Source organism: Etheostoma spectabile, chromosome 24 (assembly GCF_008692095.1).
Source record: "Etheostoma spectabile isolate EspeVRDwgs_2016 chromosome 24, UIUC_Espe_1.0, whole genome shotgun sequence".
Lineage (NCBI taxonomy): Eukaryota > Metazoa > Chordata > Actinopteri > Perciformes > Percidae > Etheostoma > Etheostoma spectabile.
The window spans coordinates 11,743,646-11,766,328 of NC_045756.1; the positions used below are offsets into that span (position 1 = coordinate 11,743,646).

At 42.1% G+C, this 22,683-nt stretch overlaps 1 protein-coding gene across 5 annotated transcripts in view; it reads right to left on the minus strand.

The window, feature by feature from the left end:
* si:ch73-383l1.1 (receptor tyrosine-protein kinase erbB-4) overlaps positions 1-22,683 on the minus strand; it is a 252,376-nt gene that overhangs the window by 40,229 nt on the left and 189,464 nt on the right. For all 5 annotated transcript variants that reach the window (XM_032506281.1, XM_032506280.1, XM_032506283.1 and 2 more), the window contains 5 exons: positions 20,611-20,743; positions 16,299-16,392; positions 13,247-13,401; positions 7,280-7,324; positions 4,418-4,550 (listed from right to left, as the gene is read on the minus strand). In XM_032506281.1, coding sequence (XP_032362172.1) covers positions 4,418-4,550; positions 7,280-7,324; positions 13,247-13,401; positions 16,299-16,392; positions 20,611-20,743 — 560 coding nt within the window. The remainder of the gene's footprint in view (positions 1-4,417; positions 4,551-7,279; positions 7,325-13,246; positions 13,402-16,298; positions 16,393-20,610; positions 20,744-22,683) is intronic.

The following is a 22,683-nucleotide window of genomic DNA, read 5'->3' on the forward strand; positions in this document are numbered from 1 at the left end:
ATCAGGTGAAACAAGACTGTCATGCCACAAGCTTTTGCCCAAAGCAACCACAAAGTGAGGAAACGATGCTGGCATTTATGCATGTTCATATTTAGACTAAACTTACAATATGTTGACCACTGTGCCTATTTCTTATACAGATACATAACTTTTAAGGTAACAAAAAAGGAACTGTTCTGCAGTTGGAATGGCCTAATACTGTGAATGACAGGTACAACGCAGGACACATGTGAGCTGTGTACAAGAGAGTAAGTTTTAATACAATTAGGCTGAACGAACTGGTTGAAGGCATGTAAGACCATTTCCTCCCCCACATTGTTTGATACAACAATGAGCACCTTATTTTCTGCTTGAGTTTGGGGTATCTTAAAGGCCAAGTAAAATATTCTTGTGCTAAACTCATGACACCCCAATGAGACGGAGTGAGCTCATTAAGACCATTTGCGCATGATAGCAGATGAGCGTTCTTATCTGTATGCAAGGGCATTCACTCTTGGTATTAGCGAGCCCATCCCAGCAGCGATGAACTCACTTTTCCTCCACTCTCTGCATTTAAAGAGGAGTCTTTTCTTGCACTACTTAGTTACTAAACATGCTTTTATGTGGAAAATATTTCTCTGTTAGGATCTCAAATTTAGGAAGTAAAGCATTTGGAATTGGCAGTGCAGTAATGGATGTTTTCTTCTTGCTGAAGCTGTTTTCCTGAGGTATAGCCATGGGGCCAATGGCTAAAAAGAAAGTGTTTAGAGCACTGGCCCAGGAGATCCCTAGCACTGCATACTCTCTACTCTGCCTACACCTGATTGGCTCCTGAATGGCTGTACTGGAGCTCTCCAGGACCGGGTAGGCATCGGTGATTTAGTAAACAAGTAAAATAATCTGTAAACAAGTTTGTAAAAAATAACCCATTAACGCACAAGGAAACTTCATGCACACCTACAGGGTCAAAGTAGAACCAAAAAGTTGTAAACTGTGATGCATGTTTAACAGTAATAATTTCATCGTTTTTCTTCTTCTACCAAATACCTCTGAACCGGTATAATTGTCTTCTCCTGTTTCCCTGTTTCTTAACCAATGTTACTTCTTTTTGCTATATATATATATATATACACACACACACACACACACACACACACACACATAAACTAACCTACTTTTTGGCTGAGCCTGTATAAAAAAACAGAAACATTATTCTCTACCAGGGGTGGTGGGGAAAAAAATCGATTTAGCATAGTGTCGTGATATTTTCCGTGGCAATACTGAATCCATACACAGAGGCCGAGTATCGATCTTTTATTACATATGTGTTGGTCAGGTTGCTTGCCTGACCCAAATTGAACTGCGATGAACAAAACAATCTTTTTAGAAAAAAGGTAAATAAGTTGCAATATATCGCAGAATATTGCAATATGTTTAAAATCCCAATGTTATCGTATCGAGACATAAGTGTCGTGACGATATCATGTCGCGAGGCCTCTGCTGATTTCCACCCTTATTCTCTACACACCTCTGTGATATTGAACCTGACATATTTGGTGTCTTTTGAATCACTGGGATCTTGACTTAATTTCAACAGGAGGTTCAGTGTGTTTGAACAGCGCGGGGCTACACTACATGCATTTGTAATGAATTCCCGTGCCTCCGTTCAGCCAGCCTGGCCTGGAGGGAACGACGGGAGCTGTCCAACTCCCCCGGATGCCGAAATCCTTCTTGTCACAGAGCAGAGGAGAGCATGTAAGCAGCATGAGAGCTGTCCACGGCCTGTGGTTCTGAAACACTCACATGGCCTACGTCTGTACACAGCTAGAAGAGGAGGGAGGGGAGGGAGGGCGATTCCAAGTGCATTAGTCCTGCTTCATTGGACTGGGGTCAAAGTTCGAGGCCTGGGGTCGCGCGCTGCAACAGTGAGACGACTCTGCTGTGTGAGGTGCCTCTCCCTGCGAGCAAAGCAATTTGTTTTCTCGGAGGGCTACTTTAAGAGGCACCACAGTGTGAGCCTGGCTTTTTTTTCATATTGGCCTCTGTTTCGTTCAAGGTGAGAGAGAGGGGGAACACAAACAGAAAGACAGAGTTAAAAAGATGGAAAAATAAAGTGTCTGTTCGCAGGGGAGGCAGACAGATAAATGGCAATAGAGCTAAAGAAATGGAGAAAGAACAAAGAAAAGGAAAATAGAATAGTGAGGATGGCAGAAAAGACAAAGGAAACGATAAAGAAATGAAGTAGCAGTGTGTTTTGCAAGTCAACAGCCTTCACACATGTCCTTGATATGGAAATGCCGGCCAAGCGCTCAGATCACGTTTTGACAGCGCGTACAAGAGGCATCTTTTTCCCGTCTGACTCAAGAGGTGAGCTCTCTGTTTCAGAAAGCTGTGGCAGATATGGAGAGAAAGGGGGAGTCCCTGAGCCTTCGCCGTCCTCAAATCCCTCTTCCAGACAAGCTTGATCTCCATTTACAGACTCAGCTCTATCGTTCCTTTGAATAGGGAATCCACATTCGCCAGCCGTCCAAAGCCTATCGTTGGGTTTCATCAGACAAAACAGTGCCTGTGGAAAGTGTGATACTGCAACAACATAGGAGGAGCGCAGGATTTTTAGTATGCTGGGTAGGTCCGAGTGGAAAGAAGTGTTCAGATGGAAAGTAAACAGGGGAAAGAGGAGTATGCATGCAGTGTGAATGCACATATTCATATATTAAAGGGAAGAATTCAAATTATAGAGAGAATAGACCTTATTAAAATGACTGTTGCAACAAAATCATGCACGTTATGCTGACTTGAGGCATATGGCCATTACTCAAAAGTAATTTGGATGTTTGAATATCTATTTTGATTGTCACAAAATAGACTTAACAGAGCGTTTTAGATTTAATCCCTTCATTCTGTTGGCTCAAATGATGGCTACAGATGACATATTTCCAGGGTCAGGTAATGACACTTTCAGCTGTTGATCCACAGCTTAGTTCCTCACCATTCAGTAATGCTCTTACACAGAATGACCTACAAATGCTGGGGGGGCAGGTGGAGTGTCACGCTGAGGACACTAAAACACGGCTGCTAATGTGTCATGGGGATTGAACCCATGACCTACTCTTAATCAGTGGTCTGTCTAACCTGTAGGCCAACCTGTCACAAGCACTAAAGATTTGATTGTGTCTAATTACTCTTACACCCTATTATGTCTCCTTGGAGGATAGGGGGGAATTGACTTGGCCAGTTCTTTTTCGCGTTTTCCGGTGGAGTGTTGAGTCTAGCTTTGAAGGAGCAAAAATCAGTCACAGGACAAGTTTACACAGTGAGATGCAAAAGGGGTCAAGGAGATCCCCCCTCCAGCCCGATCCACCCCGGGCTCTGCTTCTCTGTGACAGTACATTAGCAAATCAGCCCGGACTGAAGACTTCCCTTCCAGTCAAGAGGCTGTCGGAACATGGCCCGCTTGATTAAGATGGATGTGTGGCTGGGATTATGCAGAAAGTGCTCATGGCCCGGCCTCTTCCAATTCCCGTCCCTAGCCCTGACAGCTGTCTATAACACTGCTGCCTCTACCTGTAAATTATACTAATGCAGACTGACAAGCAGCCTGCCCTACTCCTATAGGCAAGGCCGTTCAGCGGACCTGCAGTGATGACATAACTGCCGGGCTACACACACACACACACACACAGGAAACAGAGGCGGAGAGTGTGTTGTAGCGGCACAAAGGTGATCAACCGGAGCAGGATGACACACGTGCACATAAACCCCGCTCTCACCTACACCTCAATCTTTGACTTTCTTGTCTGAATATAAAGTCTGCTGGGCTGTCTAACGCTTCCCAGAAATGAACCTCTTCAAGGTTACATCGATGGGCGATGGCGGCCGAGCATCATTTTTGTTCTGAGCGATGCATGGTTTGGCTAAGTACCATAGCCAAGGTTCAATGTTTCAAGGATTGCTTATGAGTCTAGATTGGTTGGCATCCATCTAGAAAGGTGCACTGCAACTTCGAGCTAAAGGATTTCTAACAAACTCAAAGACCAAAAACGATTATGGAAAAGTACATTTTGAGCAGAACAACATACAAACGTAGGATCCAAGTACCAAATTGAGCTAGTTTGTTTAGTTTAATTATGCAAACTCTTTGCCTTGTTCATTTTTCTTGTCACAGTAATTGAATGTGGGCACCTTCAGAGAAGCTTTTCCCAATTTCCTCTTTGCGATCAATAAAATTCATTATTTTTTATCCAAAGCTATAACTAACCCCAAAGATATTACTAATTTATTCGGTTCCTGCAAATGCAACAATTAATCCTCCAATCTCCCATTCTGTATCTTCTGACAAAAAGGAACTCAAAAAAGAAAATAAAACTTTAAGTATAAGTAAAAAAAAAAAACAGTATAGCTGCCTCTCTCTCATGTTGCTGTAATGACCTCGACTCACCTCTGTCTCCAAGAAGCGCCGCAAGGCCCTCTTCTTCTTGATACTTTTGCGGCGGACAGTAACGGCCACGCTGAGCGCCAGGATGACAATGATAAATAGGCCGCCGATAATGCCAGCTGCTATTAGTGGTGTCCTGTAGGATGGAAGAAGAGAAGCAACATTAACATTGCAGAAATATTAAGGAACATAAAGGCACTTTCAAAAATAGTGCACACCTCAGACTACGCTGACGAATGCTCCAACCTGCCGTTCTCACCACTTCCGATTTAACCCCTTCACTTTTATTATCTGGAATCTTCAGCTTGATTGGCCGGCCCGTGTTGGATTGGCTGAATTGTGATCTAGTGGGCCAATCTCCCACCGACAAACATTCCAGAAGATGGCTGCTGGGAGAGTTTATACAACTTGCAACCCACAAATTCTATCCTCTTCCTTAAGTCTTTTCTGCTCTCTTCATTTTGCACCCGTCCCTTTCGTTTCTCACAATAGCCCACAGTCATTTCCAGGTGAGAGCTTGCTTCCATTTTCACAGGTCGGAAGAAAAGGCCTGTGAGGGTATGTGCTCTTATTACTTGGGTTGGTGGAAAAGCTGCACCTTGTGCTACACTGGACTGGATTTCCTCATATTTCAGCCAGTCATTCCTAAATTGGATAAAACAGCTAATTGAAATTTGAAATTTATTTCAGTCTACAATCAATACCAGAGATAATAAGGCAGGGAACTAAAGAAAAACAGCCATCACAATGACCATAGTTACACACTCTGTTAAATATGGAACTATAAGGGAACAGCAGAAAGGCTATTATAGAATAATTTTAGAAAATCCTTAATTTTATACAGCATTGCAATTGACCCTGGGATTTTTGCTTTGATGTAATTTATATATGCTTTCCAGTTTAATTCATTGCCTACTATCTATAAAAGTGCCAATCCTTAACAAATTGCTTCTGATTCTCTTGGGGGGGGGGGGAGAGAGATCTGCTTAAGTCAAGTATAAAGGTTGGAAATTAAAAGCTCTTTCTCGTCACTAATGATGGCGCTAATGCTTTTGCCATTTAAACACATCTTGCACTTGTGTTTGCTGTTATGCCACCACTCAATCATGTCCTTCTATTACTCTCTTTCCCTTAATCCGTCCATGTGAAATCTTCACAGGAGGGCTGTGAAGATTTTTTGAAACACAACCACACAGAATCAAACAACACCCACTTCTACCTGATATGTGAAGTCCAAAACTCTATTAGCAGTAAAGGCCATTAGCAGCTAATGGAAGACTCATGTACCATGAAGCTATAGTAGAGCAAGGTGTCGCAGCTTTTGCCATATCGATTGGGACTAACCCAAAGAAGGGGGAGCTTGAAATTTACAAAGGGGCTGTGGATTTCGACATAATGAGATACACAGCCATGTTGTGAATGGTAATGCAGCAGTTTGGAATGGATTAAATAGAAGGTGGGGAGGGGTTTGGGGGGGTGGAGAGCCAAGGGGAAACAACAACTGTGGAAAGAACCATATAGGGAGCGAAATTAAAAGACATGAAAGGAAAGGCGAAAACAAAACAAATCTGAAAAGGAGGAAGGGGAAGAGAAAGTGGACAAATAACAGAGAGTGAGGTGAGAGACAAGAAAAAAAGGACTTCTCCAATTAGGAGGAAAGAGTTTACGGAAGGACAAGCAACAAGGGGAATAAAACCACCGTAAGAGCAAAATACTTGTTTATTTTTTTATTTTGAAAATGGAAACTCAGCAGAAGGTTACCAAAGGAACCTAAAAAGGTTTAACGTCTGTTCCCTCTCTTTAAAAGGAGCTTAAGACCCCCTTGTTTTAATGGATATCCTAGTTTTAATATCCTACTTATAATAAGGGTGTGATTCTTTGGAAGTGGCTGTAAAGATCACTTGTTTTTCACTTGAGTTGTTGCTGCGTCTTCAGGCTATTTAGTTGTCTGTTATTGATTTTCCATTTGTTAATGTTAATATAGAATGTTAATATATTAATAATATCAGTTTTGTTACTGGTAGTAGTAGAAGAAGTAGCAATGTAGTAACCTCAGCAGTTTGGAAGAAGTCCAAGTCACAAAAAGGTATCTTTCAGGTCTCTACAGGCGCCTTCAGACAGAAGAAAGCGATTGGGCGATGTGGGTTGTGCGGCGGTAGGGCGTGACACTTAAACGGCCCATTTGTTTGACGTCATGTTGTGTTATTTAACACCCCAATGTAGCACAAGTACACATTATATTTTACAATTAGTCTTTTCAGATCGTTTATAGATCTCAATATTCCCGACCACACTTAAAGGCAGCTTCATTTCAACGAGAAAGAGAGAACGAAAACAGACGGAGTGACTGTGCTATCTTTGTTGTTGCAGGAAATAGTCAGCTGTTACAGAAACTCCTGGGCGCTTGTGTTTTGTTTGTTTTTTTACCCTCATAGTGTTTTAAACGTACTTGTAGCAGCGGTAATGGGAGAGATGTTTCCTGTTTATTGGTCTGATGGATGGTTACGTGATTGGCCACTGCAGGGTGATATTAGGTCACGACTCTCCAAAAGTTTAATCTGCTTCAACTTTTTTTTTTTTTTTTGTGTGAACACATGCTGAATGCTAAATGATGAATGTTTAAATCACATGATCATTTGTACTCTCACTCATAATTAAAATGACACTCCATTGACACATATTACATGCCAACAGTGACACAAATTAGACCAGAAGAAAACACCCCTAAACAATCTATTAATTATAAAATACAAAACAGACTGCCCTCTTGATAATGAGTTTCATGAGACACTTTAATGAGTAGTGGCAGAATGTGATTGTGGTCTCCCAATCCTACATTGAAGATGTATCCGGAGATCCCCTTACCTGTCCATCATCCCAACACAATCTTGGAGTCTTGGCCCGATGCACCTGCGGGGCAGACAAACCAAAAGAGATCATCCATTAAATCAGGGACAGGTTATAGGTAAACCTCGTGTTTTCTTTCTTCCTTGTCAATCAGCTGTCACTGGGCAGGGACCTGGATAAAACTGAATCCATGAGCACGGCTGACCACTTGTCAAAATGACAGGAAGAAGTGTTTGGGTGGGAAAGCATTGTTCCTGTCCGTTTCACGTGGTATTTTAAATGGATTTGTGGACTGAGAAAACATTTCTGAATCATCTGGGAGCATTTTCTTAACAAAGTGCTGTGATAAACCTTTGGGGATTTGTTTTATTTTCCTATTTTGCGTTTGAAAAGGGTTTTTTCTTTGACTCTGATTCAGGGACTTCTCCCTCTGTTTCAGCATCTTTAACACAATCACTTTTACCTTCATTCCAAATACAAGCAATCTTGTTTTCTTAACAATCTCAACAATCAACGCCACTGGAACGTATAGTGCTAATAACACGCCGATCAGAGACAAGTGGAGGTTTTAGCGTTTAGGTAAGCAGGAAGTGATTAGAGCAGACTGGCTGCTCATTAATTCTAGCTCCTTGAGTGGAGGACTTTGAGCAGCAGGATAGACACAGCAGAACAGTTTTTGGAATGCTCCTCTGAGTGTGCGTGTGTGTGTGTGTGTGTGAGAGAGAGTGTGTGTGTTCAGGTTGCACAAGCACACAATACACAACAAATTACACAGCAAATTAGGAGAGCAGGCTAACTTTGGAATTAAATCGGTGACAACGGTGGCTCCTCCAAAGTCGCTTCGTTGTCAATTAAATGGTGCACCAAGTAGCTAATTAGTGAGCAATCAGTGTCTGCAGTGTGTGTGTGTGTGTGTGTGTGTACACATAGTTACCTTCCTGGAGAACAAAGGAGTGGTCTGACAATAAACATCATGAGGTAGGCACAGTACATATTCATACAGTACATATTTGCATGCATGCATGAACAGACTATAGCATCACTGGATTACATGGAGGAGTTTTTTTTTTAATGATTTCTCAGCAGATTTAGGGATGTTTGTTTGTGATAGAAAGCAGAGGTAGAAGGGTAGGTCAAACTAAATCTAAAGATATGTGTTTCACGAAAAGAATTCACTCAGTTTTGACTGAGGCTGAAAGATATTAGGAAAACATGCGATATGCAATAAAATTGTTGAATATGTGCCCCCTGGATAGCTCAGATGGAGGAGCAGGCGCCCATTAGAGGTTTACTCCTCGACACAGCGGGCCCGGGGTTGACCCCGACCTGCAGCACATTGCTGCATGTCATTTTCCCCTTCATATCTTCAGCTATCCTGTCAATAAAAGCCAAAAAATGCGCCCCAAAAAAGTGAATATTGCAATGACGATGTCACTTAAGTTCTTTCTGCTTTGCCGGCTAAGACCACACGTATTCCAAGAGCTATATTTTCACATCCATGCTCTTTGCCACCTCAGTCGGCATCTAGAGCAGTAGGGCTTCATCTAATTTCCCAAATAGTTTGAACATGCAGAGTGAATGCATGGCACATGTAATAGGCTATCATTTATTGCAGTTCAAGCAAGTCTTGCGACACGTGTATCTCAATATCAACATTTGCGATAAGGGTAACTTTGCGATATATTGTGCAGCCCTAGTTTTGACTCTGAAAAGTCAGAGTACTACACAAATTGCAGCAATGAGGGCCAAGTACCTCCCTAAACCGCTGCCGTGTGTGACAGCCACTGCTGCAGCTCCAAACTGCTAACCTTATCAATGAGCTGGCCAAACTACAATAACTAACGTTGCGTTGTTTCAAGAACACCAGCATGCGCCAGTCCCTTTCACCTCATCTTTGCCTCACATTTCTCCCTCTTTGCATTCCCTTTATCTCCCCCGCCCCCTCCATGTGGTTTAAAAACCTTTGAGGCAGTGTAATGAGGCTTCTGGTTTAACCATCTGCCCTGTTGAAGAGTCTCTTAGCAGGACACAAACTCTTCACCGGTCGCAACATTGCTGCTCCTTTCCTGACACCGACTTGTGACCTCCGCAAAGCCTCACTTTGGCCCATGGCCTCAAATACCCGGACTTAGCTTCTGTCTTGATGTTAATCCAAAAGCACCCTATGGCTGGAGGGCAGGATTTAAAATGACAAGGCATGATGGAGGTGTTGTCATGCCAACGACAGATTTAGTGTTCACAGAGTCGTGCGTGTGTGTGTGTCTGTGAGTGTGAGCGAAAGCTGTCATGGGAATAATTATAACATATCTATCCATCAAATTCACAGCTATCCTCTGCTCTGCTTTCTACCTTTTCTCACTTTGTCTCTCCCCTACCTTAAAAGCTCCTGCACTGACATTATCAACACTTCTACCATGGTCTGGGTGAATACTCAATTCTGATTGGCTGCAGGTTGTCCATAAAAAAGTGATGTAGGACACCCACTTAAGGAGTTTCAGTTAAATTGACTACATGAATGCGCTACATTAAAAGAAAAAAGGAAATGTATCTGTTATTTCCAACTCGTCCTCTGAACACCACAGGATGGTGTTAACACACAAGCTGCAACAAGTAAGTTATACGTCCAGTCTGGACAGACGTTGTTTCACAGCGAATAACGTTATCTCGAATCCTGTTCACTGTTCAGGTTGCTACTTCAGGCTGCGACCGACAGTAATGTTACACATCGCGGGTAAAATTGTTCGTAAAAGTCTTTGTTTTGTTTTGGGGACAATGACATGGTCGTAAAGCTAGCTTGTCTTGTTGTTCAACATACTGTCAGATCATCTTTACTGCTTGCCAACTGTACCCAATGTTATTGACTTTGAGTCTTGCTAGCATAGCGTTAGCTTTCTGGCTTGCACCTGAGCGGACTATAAATACATCCTGTCGATGAGGGAGGAAAGTCGTATCTATGGTCCTTCTTATTTTATGGAGGAGTGAACAACGTTTGCATTGCATGAGAACCTTATAGGATGGGAATGATTGTTCCAGGTGTTAGTCAAACCATCAGGCTTAACCAGGGAAACAGAGTTACTGTTTGTAAAACTTTAGATTTTGATTGTAAAACTAATTAAAATATAAACTACTGTTTTAAAAATATGTTATATTGCAAGTGACTATGGTATAAGCGGGTTAATGCCCTTTGAGGTGTCCACTGTCAGGTATAAATGGACTTGCACCATTCACGCAGGGGTGGTTCTACATTGAATTACACCAAGGGTGAGACCCCCTTGGAGAGCCCCCCAAAAAATATATATACTGTATATTTTTTATTATAACAATATAAGGGAAAGAGAAAATTATATTTCGCACTGCACAAATCCTTTGTGTTAAACATTTGAAAAACCACTTAAGAGAATCCAGCTATTTAACTATTAAATTTTCAACAGGAAAGTTGCACAATCTCCACCTCCAACATTTTCAAAAGACCATGAACACAATTCTGCACAAAATATGACAGTATAGGTTATCAGAACTTAACATAAATATAAACTTTACACATAAATGTGCCAAAAATAGATACAACCATACAAAATGTAACAAGGCAGGGAGCAACAATAACATAAAATATTACAAATAATATACAAATAAAATATAGAATAAATATTCTAAATAGCACAAATCATTCATCACACAAATGTGAAAACACACTAAAGAGAATCTAATTATTACACTATAGCACTAAGAACAGAAAACACAAACTAAAACCTGACCTTTCTGGCCTTCCGTGATGCAAAATCATCAATGATGTCATCGTATAAAATCTGCTCCTCTATTGAGTGATTGATACTGATGACGGCAAGGGACATGGTTGACCTCAGGTAGGACTTGATCAACTCTAGTTTGGAAGAGCTTCTCTTTGCCTGAGCCCCAGTGACGGGTGGACTGGGACCAAAAATCCGCCCTGGCGTTTTGGCCCAGACCGGTCCACCACATAAGATCACAAATACCACCCGTCCCTGCGCTCCCATGAATATGTATGACTGTCATATGTATGAATATGTATCCTACTCCTTAAAACTACTAACGCCATGTAATGGGTAGGCAAGAACCAGTGAGAGGTTCTTGTGTGTATCGGTTATCTAGGCTACTAATGCAATCATACAGCATAGCATGCCTGCGTATTTTATTGTAGCAGTGTTATCATCAACAGTTTGTCCACCACCTGTTTTTGGCTCAGTTTTGGCTCAGCACGCCGATTTGCCAATTCCCCACACAGTGAAATGGTGGACAACAGAAAACCACTTCACAGCACAGAGGATTTTCATTCATTTTTTAAAAATTCTCGTGCCGCCCACCACGAAAAAATGCCGCCGTGCCAAAAACCGCCACTGGGTTCACACCCCACCGTCGCCCATTAATACCTGACAATGGGGACCTCGTCGGGCATTAACCCTTACTTAGAGGGTTGCTGCAGTGAAATAGAATGACCTCCTGCTATGTGTATGAGAGCGAGAGCGAGAGACTGTTAGAGAGAGAGAGAGAGAGAGAGAGTAAAATAACCTTTCCACCTCAGATCATGTCTCCAGCCCTGTTGCTAGGTTTCAGCGCTCTACCTTTGTTTGCTGAGACCACCGACAAGCTCCACCTCAGCTCCTCAAGCCACCTTTCTCCTCTTTTCACCTACCCACATTCTGTTTCCTTGACGGTGTGCTACCAGGTTCAGTAAAACATTTTAATTAAAAGGCCAAGGCTCAAGTTCAAAGTCATAGTCACACTGACTTCAAAGAGGACGGAGTGACTTCAAGACGCTTGAGAGGACGGAGACATAAACCAAGCGCGTTGGTACCTAAAGAAGGTGAGTTTTCTTTGTATCCCCATTCTCAAAGATTTTAAGGACTCTGCGTGAAAGTATACAGTATATGTTTAGGGAGAGATGCGAGAGACAGCCTGTTATTGGCTAAGCTGTGAATTATTTACCATTTAAGTTTAATTTGCAGTCTCTGGGGCCCTGGGTTCTGCACTGGGTTCTGCTGTCAGAAATCTGGAGGTCATATTAGGGAACTGTATATTGTTCCACAGTTTAAGAATACAGTTAGACAAAATGTTTCATGATAATAAACTAGTGTAGTTTACTTTATAGGATGTGTACCAGATACTATGGAATCACATTATCGGGGTCACATAACAGTGATATAACCAAAAGATGTATCCTGCAATTCACTCAAAACTTAATTTGTTTCAAGAAGTAATAAATAAATAAATAAATAAATTCAAATTTGACAGAAAATTATAATTAAGTTAATCACAATTATTTCTGGGACAATTAATTGTACATCAGTATTTGGAATTGTTACAGGCCTAACAGTAGCACTGTATAATGAGGTACCGTACATGTGGACCTTTTGGATATTATGTACATGTGAAGCATTATGCTCCAGGATTGCCAATTATTCTCTGATAATTGTTTGCCCATTTGGAGCTCTCGGGTTAAACTTTTCCTCCAGCAGCTGTTTGGATTTTTGACTTCCTGTGTTTGGATGCTCTTTGTTCCATCCAGTACATCATGTAGTTTTCTATAGAACCTCAGGCACCTCTTCCACCTACTCCTTTCTACTCTGTCTTACATTTTTCATGCCGTACAAGCCCCACCCCCCGTCTTTGGCTTTATATCTCCGCTCAAGCTACTGCCTCTTTCCACCCATCCCTTCATTTATAGTTCATCTGCACTATACTCAACATGGCAATAAGGGTCAATGCATTCTACCTCCTCACCAAAACCCACCGGGTCAGAGAATATCTCCTTCTCTCTTTTTTCTTTTTTTTCTCTCTGTCCTTGGGTGGGAGGCGCCGAATGTCCAAAGCTGTATTCAGTCTTCACGATGCTTTTTACAACATTAAAGCACCGAACCCCGAGGACGCTCAACACTCGCAAAACACTTGAAAGAAATGCAATAATTTGTATACGCAGACACACATCTTTACGTATCATCGTTCTCTTACCCCTGGGTGCAGTTAGCATGGCAGGGATGGCACTCGTTGTTGGCCTTGGCGTACTTGAAGATGAAACTGTTGGCCCCCTGCAACCCATCGGGGCACTTCTCCACACAGTTGGGTCCATCTTTGAAGTGGAGGCAGTTCACACACTGGTCCGGGCCCTGAGAGGGGAGCCCAACAAGAAGGAGGGAGATCAGAGGATTGGTAATAAAAGAGATGGTGGACAAGAAATGAATAAAGAAAAAGGAGGGTGTAGTAAAGGGATCAGAAAAATTGGAAAGAGCGGGAATCAACAGAGAGAAAGAAATGTAGAACAACATCATGGGCAAAGAGGTTAAGGAAATAAAGTGAGGGGCAGTGTGATAGAGCAAAGACTAGAGATAGAAAAAATGTATAAGGAGAGAAAAGAGCTGAACAGAATCAGAATCATGTCAATTTGCTCACTTCCTACCATGGCTAATGGAGCTGGCAGGACCCTGCATTAATTCCATTCAGCGATTTATAATATGTTGAGCAAAATTGCAAAGAGTGTATTCCGCTGCACCGCTGTTAAAATTGGCAAAATGCATAAGAAATCAGGTCATGTCAAAGTACGCAGCATTGAATGTGATGGAGGCAATGACAAGTTGGTAACTGATCCCAATCTCCGCTGCAGCAGCATCATGAATAAGTAAGGCGGGTAGTGGTGTGTGTGCAAGAGAAGAACTGTGTTTGGTGTGTGTTTATGCTTGTGAAGCGATTATGGTGTTGACTAGATAGCATTGTGTGAACTGTGCAAAGATGGGTGGTTGTGTGTGGGCGTTTGTATGCGCGAGTTGTTGTCAAGAGGCAATGTTGTATTCTGGGCGCTAGTTCTGGCACCGCGCTCCGTTGCTAATGTTGACCACAATGACCTGATGGACAGCTTCTCACAGTTTGACACATTGAGACACACGCCATCAATAAACATTATTCTCACTTTGCATGTTTGTGTGCATTTGTGTGCGTGTGTGTGTGTGTGTGTGTGTGTGTGTGTGGGTGTGGGGACCCATTCAGATATCTGAATGCGGTCAAGTATATCTGTGTGTGCCGTATGTGTATTTGTGTGTGAGAGCGCCTGTGGATGATTGACTCTGGTGTTATTTACTACTCAACTGTGACCAGCATCTCAAAGTCAGCCACCTCTGTGCATCCTTGAGGAGTCTTTTTCCCTCTTCATCTCTTATTCACTCTCTCCCTCTCTGTCTCCCTCTCCAGGGACAGCCATAAAAGGTTACTCCTACTAACTAAACTACCAAATTCTACAAAATGATTCATGTGCCTCATTCGATACATCTATCAGTTATGGAACACTTTAAATGTAAAATTATGTAAATATGTGGTTTAGCAGACGTTTTAAACCTCGTTGGCTCATGACCCCTAAAGCATAAAGATAAGATGTGCTGGACCTTGGTGCATTCTTACATACTTTTACTATCTGTGGCATTTGGGCAGCCAGATAGCTGAGTTGGTAGAGCTGCCGTCCATATATAAAAGTTTACTCCTCAACGCAGAAGGTTCGACTCCGAGCTGCATGTCATTCCCCCCTCTCTCACCCCTTTCATAATTTCAGCTGTCCTGTCAAAAACAAAAGCTGAAAATGAAAAATGATTTAACTAAAAGCCCATTTATCAGGGGCGGCTTTGAGGGTGTGGTAGAACGGTTGCCTGCAAATCATAAGGTTGGTGGTTCGGTCCCTGGTAGAGCGGTCGCCTGAAATAGGAAGGTTGGTGGTTCGATTTCTAGCCTTGCAGTCCTTGGGCAAGACACTGAACACTGGGTTGCCCCCGATGCTGCGCCATCAGAGTGTAAATGTGTGAGTGTTTATCTGATGAGGAGGTGGCCCCTTGTACCTTGGCCACAGTGTATGAATGTGTGTGACTGGTGAATGGTACCTGTACGATGTAAAAGCGCTTTGAGTAGTCGTTAAGACTAGACATGCAATACCAATACAATTAAAGACATGCTGTACATTTAAAAATAAAGGTCATAAATGTGTTTTATTTTTATAAAGGCTAAATTTTTTGTAAAATTGAGTAAATAAATATTTGTTACAGACTATGCACTAGTCAGTATTTGTGGCACCAGGACAGTGTAAGTACACGTAACTCAAAAATAAACTACAACACCCAAGTTTATCCTAATTTAGTAACACTAAACTAGTCTATAATCACAACATTCCACTTCCAGGATAGCTCTGTTGCCGCTGGAAATTCCACTGGATGTCCGTTACCTTTCGCTTTCTTTATGTTGGAATTTTAACTGCTCCTCAGATTTCTGCAGGGTAAATCCAGACAGCTAGCCAGATTGGACAGATACCAATCTGAGTTTTCTGTTCTCTGACTAAAACAACTTTAAAATGTCCACGTTCCACCAAAACAAGAACCTCCCAGAAGCTATTTTGCAGCGGCAGCGTGGCTCTGCTCGTCGCTTAGCACAGCCCAAGACGATTGGGATTGGTTTAAAGAAATGCCATAAACCGGTGTGGACTAGCCAGACACTTCACTGTAGCACTGTAGAGGAAGATATGGCAAAGCGAGACTACACTTCAACCATCACAACGATGTGGCTCATTTGTTGTTAGTATGCATTTGTGCACACACGTGGATCTCTAGTGACATTTTTGAAGGTATATTTAAACATTTTGGAGAGTGGTATGATCACATCAAATACTCTAAAAGTGACTTTACAGGAAGGTCAGAAACTAATCTCATTTTGCTGTTTTGAGTGTGTGCATGTCTGCTTGCCAAAAGCAGGCCTCCTAAAGTAGCCACAGTAGTTCATCATTCCTCCCATTAACCTACCATTCACCTTTGCAAACACAGCACTTATTTCTTCTGAAATCCTGTGTGCAAAACAGATAGACTCCCACAAAAGAAGTTGGAAATACACTTTAGCACGCTCAAGATATGGGACTATCTTAAACAGAAAAATGAGAGTGGTTTTAATCAAAAAGTGAAAAATAAGTCTGCCAAAGTTTCATTAGGTGAAAACAAAGTTAAATTTAAGGGTGTCTGAAATGGATTCAGGAGGGTCTTACCTGGCCAAGACATGTTATGGTGTTCCCATCCATCTTCTCACACTGGCTATCACACTCCAGGCACAAAGATCCATTGGCAAATTCACGCATTTCCCTGATTGAGAGAAAATTGAGATAGAGGTGCATGTATTATAGATTTGATTGCCACATTGAAATATTGATTAAGAGCCTGCTGTGGGTACGTAGTGTGTGTGTGTGTGTGTGTGTGTGTGTGTGTGCATGAGCGCTAGTTGTTCATAGCAGCCTTTTGATTTTAAACCAACATGTAATACAGCGACAAGAAAGCAAGGTTAAAACTTAATTTACTCCTGTCCATCTCCTCCATTCCTACATGTACTGACTGCTTGGAGTGCCCTCCGGTAGAGGGGCATGCAGGGCAGCTCGCTGCCTAAGACTATTTGATCAAGTTAAAGGCTCAGTATGGTCAATATGATAACAGAGAAGGCCCATGAATAATGAACAGCTTTTTAAATCATGGGCAAACACCAGGGGATGCGTGGAAGGGAGGAGAAGGTGAGGAGGAGCTGGTACGAGGGAATGAGAAAAACGGAAGGACGGCAGAAGAGGTAAGGCGAGGGCATGGAAAGAAGTTGCCTTTGGGTAGGGATGAAGGGGAAGGTACAGATGAGGAGGAAAAAGAAAAAAAACTAAAGGCAGCAAGCATAGACAAAAGAGCAAAACAGATAAGTCAGAGAAATGTGCTCTTCATCCTGTAATCAATTCTAATAATCGTTGCAGTTTGTGCAACTGACTCTTTATTTAGCCAGTTAGAGCCATGTGTGTAGATGATGGGATTTGTGTTTCCACTTAGACTTCTGAAGGAATAGAAGCAAACAATATAGCTTAATATTGGGTTCATACACTGCAATTACACCGACAAGAACTGCACAGCACCTCAGGCCATGCTGTTGAATACTTATATATATATTTGTGTGTGTGTGTGTGTGTGTGTGTGTGTGTGGGCATGCACCCAATCTAAAATGTCTTCCTTTGTTTGTGTCTGAATCAGCACATTATCTTTTGTTTTTGAAGTGTGGGGTCTCTGGCAAGCAGAGGACGGCTGCTATCAATATCAACCGCTGCTGATCAAAAACACTTAAACAAAAACACATTAGAGGGATCAATGAGCTGATGCAGAGGACAGACATCCTCAGAGAAGGATTCACCAGTTAGAAATAAGCCTCTTTCTCACAGTGGTGAGATAATGAGAGTGACTCCCTGTGTGTGTTTATGTTTGTATTTGCATGCAATGCTACAAGGCTGGAATAAAGATTCAACAAATCCCTGCTTGTGAGTTTTTTTTGTGTGTGATTTAGCACTGGGTAAATTCAGTTTTTTGTGTGGGTATCTAGTGTTTTATGCATTTACATGTGGGCAACATTAGAGGAAAACCTTTTAGACTTGGTGTTTCTAAAAGCTACAAAAAAGAAGAGAGACATTCCGACACTCGCCGAGTTCCACAGTATTACATTACAGAGCAATAAAAGTAAAGATAAAATACTAAATTTCCCTTTTACAGACCCTTAATGTCAGGGCATTTTTTTAATGGTCCTGATGGTTTTTTGTGTTCACAGCAGTTTGTCTCAAACATTCAAACATCCAAACATCCAGTATCACCGAGTGTCCTTTTCATTAACAATATTTCCAGTGGACTCAAAGGAAACTCCCATTGCTTTCTTTTACATTTCTCCCTCGTCTTTATTTCCCGTGTTCCAAAATAAATTAGATTTCTCTCCTGGAAGCTCTGTCCAGGGGAATCCTTTAGAAAAGGAGTCCAGGCAGTGGAGAGATCACTCTTTTGTTGGTTGAGAGAAGAAAAAAAAATACATGGAGGAGAATGGGTGAGAGACAAAAGCCCTCAGCAGCGGTGCTCTCCAGGGTCATTTCCATTCCGTCAAAGCCGTTCCTCCTGATTGGCCCCCTTCACGGCTGGAAGTGCGCGCCAAGGCCCCCTTTGGGGCATGGCCTGATGGGGGATTAGCCCTGTTTTAGCAGAAATTTAAGCAGGACTGAGGCTACTATTCAGACCTCCAAGCCTCCAGCAAACCAGAGCATGGCCAACACACCAGAGCAACTTTTTTAATTAAACACTTTCAACGCCTCCCTAATCCGCTTCCTCCCCCCTTCCCCAACCCCAGTGGACACCATCTCAGCCGTTTTCTTTTCCCCTCTCGCACGCCTTTGCTCCCCCTTTGTATTATTCAACAGACGTATAAACTAAAGGGAATTAGTGCCCTTCCTCATTAAGAATGGAGACATATAACGAGGGTGAGCTGAGGAATCTTAAGTTTTTAAAATCACCAACCTGGAAACATATTTAATGAGCTAATGCTCACTTCTGTAGAGACATCCAGTCTAATAAAATAGATTCAGAGCAAACGGAGATATTATAGGTCAAGCTATGCTACCTAGAGTAGAACCCCATTTACGGTAACCAATTCCAAGATTTTAGGCCCAATCATTTATTAGACTGGAAGATACCGCTGAAACGGATAGACTCCATGCAAATAATCAACAATCAAAGCTCACTCTCATTAGCACTGTGTAAATAAGTAATTTTATCTATAGTATAATTTTGGGGTCAATAATATACTAAAGAAATCATACTGACAATGATATTCTCATCTGTAGACACAGATAAACACCTGGTAACAACAAAACGTCCACGACACAATTGTCAGAAGCAAGTTATTCGTGTCTCACTTATTCAGAGACATAATGAACCCTGGTACTATTCTATATTGTGTCACTATTAGTCTAGAAGACTGGGGTTAAAGAGCTAGTTAACCGCAAATAGGAACACATTCTGGGAATGAATTTAATACTCTTTTAAAGGCTGAAACTTTGTTCTCTAGGGACATTTTAAGGATCTTATTTAAAGCCTTTTCGGGCTTACCGTCTTTCTTAGTTTTACAGCCTGTTTAAGACTCATTCACAGTGTAAAATGGGTTCATTTTGTCAATATACTTCCCGAGATTTAAATAAAGGGACATAAACACAAACTACACTAGCTGTCACTGACTAACATTTAGCTAAGCAACAAATACACCAGTACAAGATTTGTAATGGCTTGTGACAGAACACATATAATAGTAGTCACCAGGGGGAGAAACACAGGTTATCATTTTTTCCAGCTCAACAAAAGCTCCTCTTTATCTGCCAAACATACATGGTGCATGGCAGGTGGTGACTTCTTACACCAGGCAAACCTTTAGGACATTTCGATTCCACAAAGCAAGAAGTGGGCCCGTCGAATCTTGCTTACAGCGACTCACAGTGACTGACTGTATTTACAGTATAGGAAACAAGTGTGCTTCAGCAGCTCCCTGCCACGCGCCTCATCCTCAGCAGTCTTCTTCAAAGCCTTCGCTGTGAGCTGTTTTTCCCGGCAACTTCAAAGCCTTCCTCCCACAACTGGAGCCGAGAAAAGGACCAGCAACAAGTCGACATGACCAAGGGTTTGCTCGCTCTCATACACCTTCTCTCTCTCACACACACACATACGTGCACTTTCTCCTCTTCCCCTGGGGAGAACACAGGTTTGACATCACTGGTTGCAAGAAATTCATATTTATCTTGTGGCAAATGCTGCCGGTATGGTCTTATTTTAGATGCATGACTTACAACATCTCCTCGTTCATTCAAGACCAGGACAACAGACCAGGAACTACATCTACAAAGAAGTGTTTCTCCCCAGGTGAGTTGTTATTGATCTTTTTGATGTGCCTCTTGGCATAAAGCAATGACCTCAATGCAATTATTCACACTGACAACAGAACATCACTGGATTGTGAGGACACTCAAAGGGCCTTTGTCGCAAATGTCAGCCATTTTCCAGCTCAGAGCGGTAAACACTTGTGTCTGTCAGCCCAAATGGGCAATTTGTAATAAAATGTAATACTTCAACAATATATTCTTGATTGATTTTGGAAAATGGCTGTAACAAGCAGCCAAATGTTCGTTTAACTGTTCTGTGAAATTCCTTGGTTCATTTCATTACATTCATGCCAATCTGCAATTAGACTTTCTTCCTCCCTTGAGAATGTTTTGACTTCATTCTCATGCATCAAAGCTGTTTAAAATTGATTTTATTTCCACTGCTTGTCATGTAACGCGGTTCGCAAAGGAACTGATGCATCCTCCTGAAACCATAATGATCTGACATTCAGAGCAAAGCTCATTTTTGGGGCCGGGTTTAGAGATTTGTCTCAGATCAACTCGAACATCCTACCGAAGAAAACATTGGCCCAGAATGCATCAACATGATTTTTTTGGTGTTAAAAAAGACAACAGCAACAAAAACACTACTCACCCATCAAAGAGGTTGCAGGACTCAACACAGGTTCGGCCTCGTCTGAAATATCGGCAAGAAAGACACTGGTCAGGCCCTGGGCCCCAGCACCCGTCATCCGAACACATCTGATCGCACATCATTCGCTGCTGATCTGTGGAGAGAAAGAACATAAATCAATAAATAAGAAACAACATAAAAGAATTTACACATAGACATGAACACACTGCAGATACACACCTACACACATAATGCAATTCAAGAATACTGGAAACATGATAACGTTTATAAATTGCTCTGAATTGACCAATAATATAAAGAAGCAAAGTGATATGTATCTAATAATGGTTTATCAAGAAAAATTTGATCTAGAGACTAGAAGTGTGTGTTTGAGCTCACTTGTTACAATGTGTGTGTGTGTGTGTGTGTGTGTTTCTGTGTCTATTCTGTATTCACACCTCGGAGATACATGAGTGTGCCTGTGTGCATCTCCCTGCATGTGTGTGTACATGCATGCAAATTTGTGTGTGATTATGTGTGGTCTAGCTTTGTGTGAGTAAACATTGGTATTCCCAACACCACACGCCATTAAAGATCGCCCCAACTAGGACTGTAAGCCCTTTTTTCCCCAGTCGAACCACAACAATCGATGCTCTTCATCAGACTCGGCGTGTCCTCCATCCGGTGAGTGACACATCCCCGAGAGTGGCGCCTGGCGAGGGCCAAACCCTTTGTCAACAGCTGAACAGTCAATGGTAGACCAGGGGTTGAGCTAATGAAGAGGCCTGTGTAAGGCCCCATCGATCGATCTCTAACACACACCGCACTCATTATCTGGCTAATGATATAAACCTCAGCCTGGCAGGGCCAAGAAAAACTACGGCGGCCCATCTTTTTGATTTTTAGTTATCTCTGTCTTTCTAACAATGAACTATTCCTGGCACAACATGCCAAAGTCTAACACACATTGCATGATCAAAGAAGAGATAATGGTTACTGAATTCAATTAATTACAAAACTATTTATTTTCCCTCTAGTACTGGACCTCCCTCTCTCTGTCAGACAATGCCACACTCTCATTCCACCACACTATGTGGTCGGTTTCCACCGCCCGTATGCGGCCGAAGCCACATGTAGACTATTCATCATTCCATCAGGTGTCCCTTTCACTGTGGCTAGCATTAGGCTTAATCCACCTCTGTGCATGACGCATTAAGCACTTTCCTCACAGGGAGCTGAATAAGCGCTTTCATAAGGACCGGGAGACGCCGGTGACACAGTCGCCTTGGAAACGGGTATGTCGGTGTGTAAGGCTGGAGGGGAGGTGGATTTGCAGGGATATGCGGGGACTCTTAAGTCTGGAATTAATCAGAGGGCTAAGAGAAGTTAATAACAGACCAGGAGAACTTAATAGGTGTCTGGTAACCACTGGTTGTGTATAGAGCTAAAACATTGTGTGAATGTGTATCAGCATGCAGCGTTGCCAACTCTTTTCCAATAAAATGAGCTAGAACTAGCTTCAAAAGTTGCTAAAAGTTGTCAACACATGTCAACCGTTCATTTGCATGTTGGTGCTATCATTGCGTATAATTTGCATAAAGCTGAGGGGTTTTGTCGGCTGGCTGCCTGCTGCTCACGGCATCAAGTGGAGATGGAGAGACCCCGAACTGTTGGCAGAGGAGCCGTGGACTGTGATTAATATGAACAGCATGCATGGAAAATTATTACAACAATTTTTGTTTTTCCCCTGATGGTCTAAAGGTCGCTACATTTGTTGCTCGTCCTTTTTTATTTTTTTATAGAAATAAAGTCGCTAACAAGGTCTGAAAAGTCGCAAAAGTTGGCAACACTGTCGTCATGAGTGAGAGTTCTCTCTGGCAGTTAAGGCTATTTCCCCTGCATGCTTCGCAGGTGCAACAACATATTGATACCTGCATCTTCACTGTAACTATATGGAAAAATCGCATTTTAAAAGTCACAAATTGAAAACAAGACCAATTCTTTTAACATGGCTGGAAGCAAACATATCTAAAAGTTTTTTTTCAACCCACGGGCAATTTTGCACTCATAAAAGTTAACTGTCTGAGCCCGAGT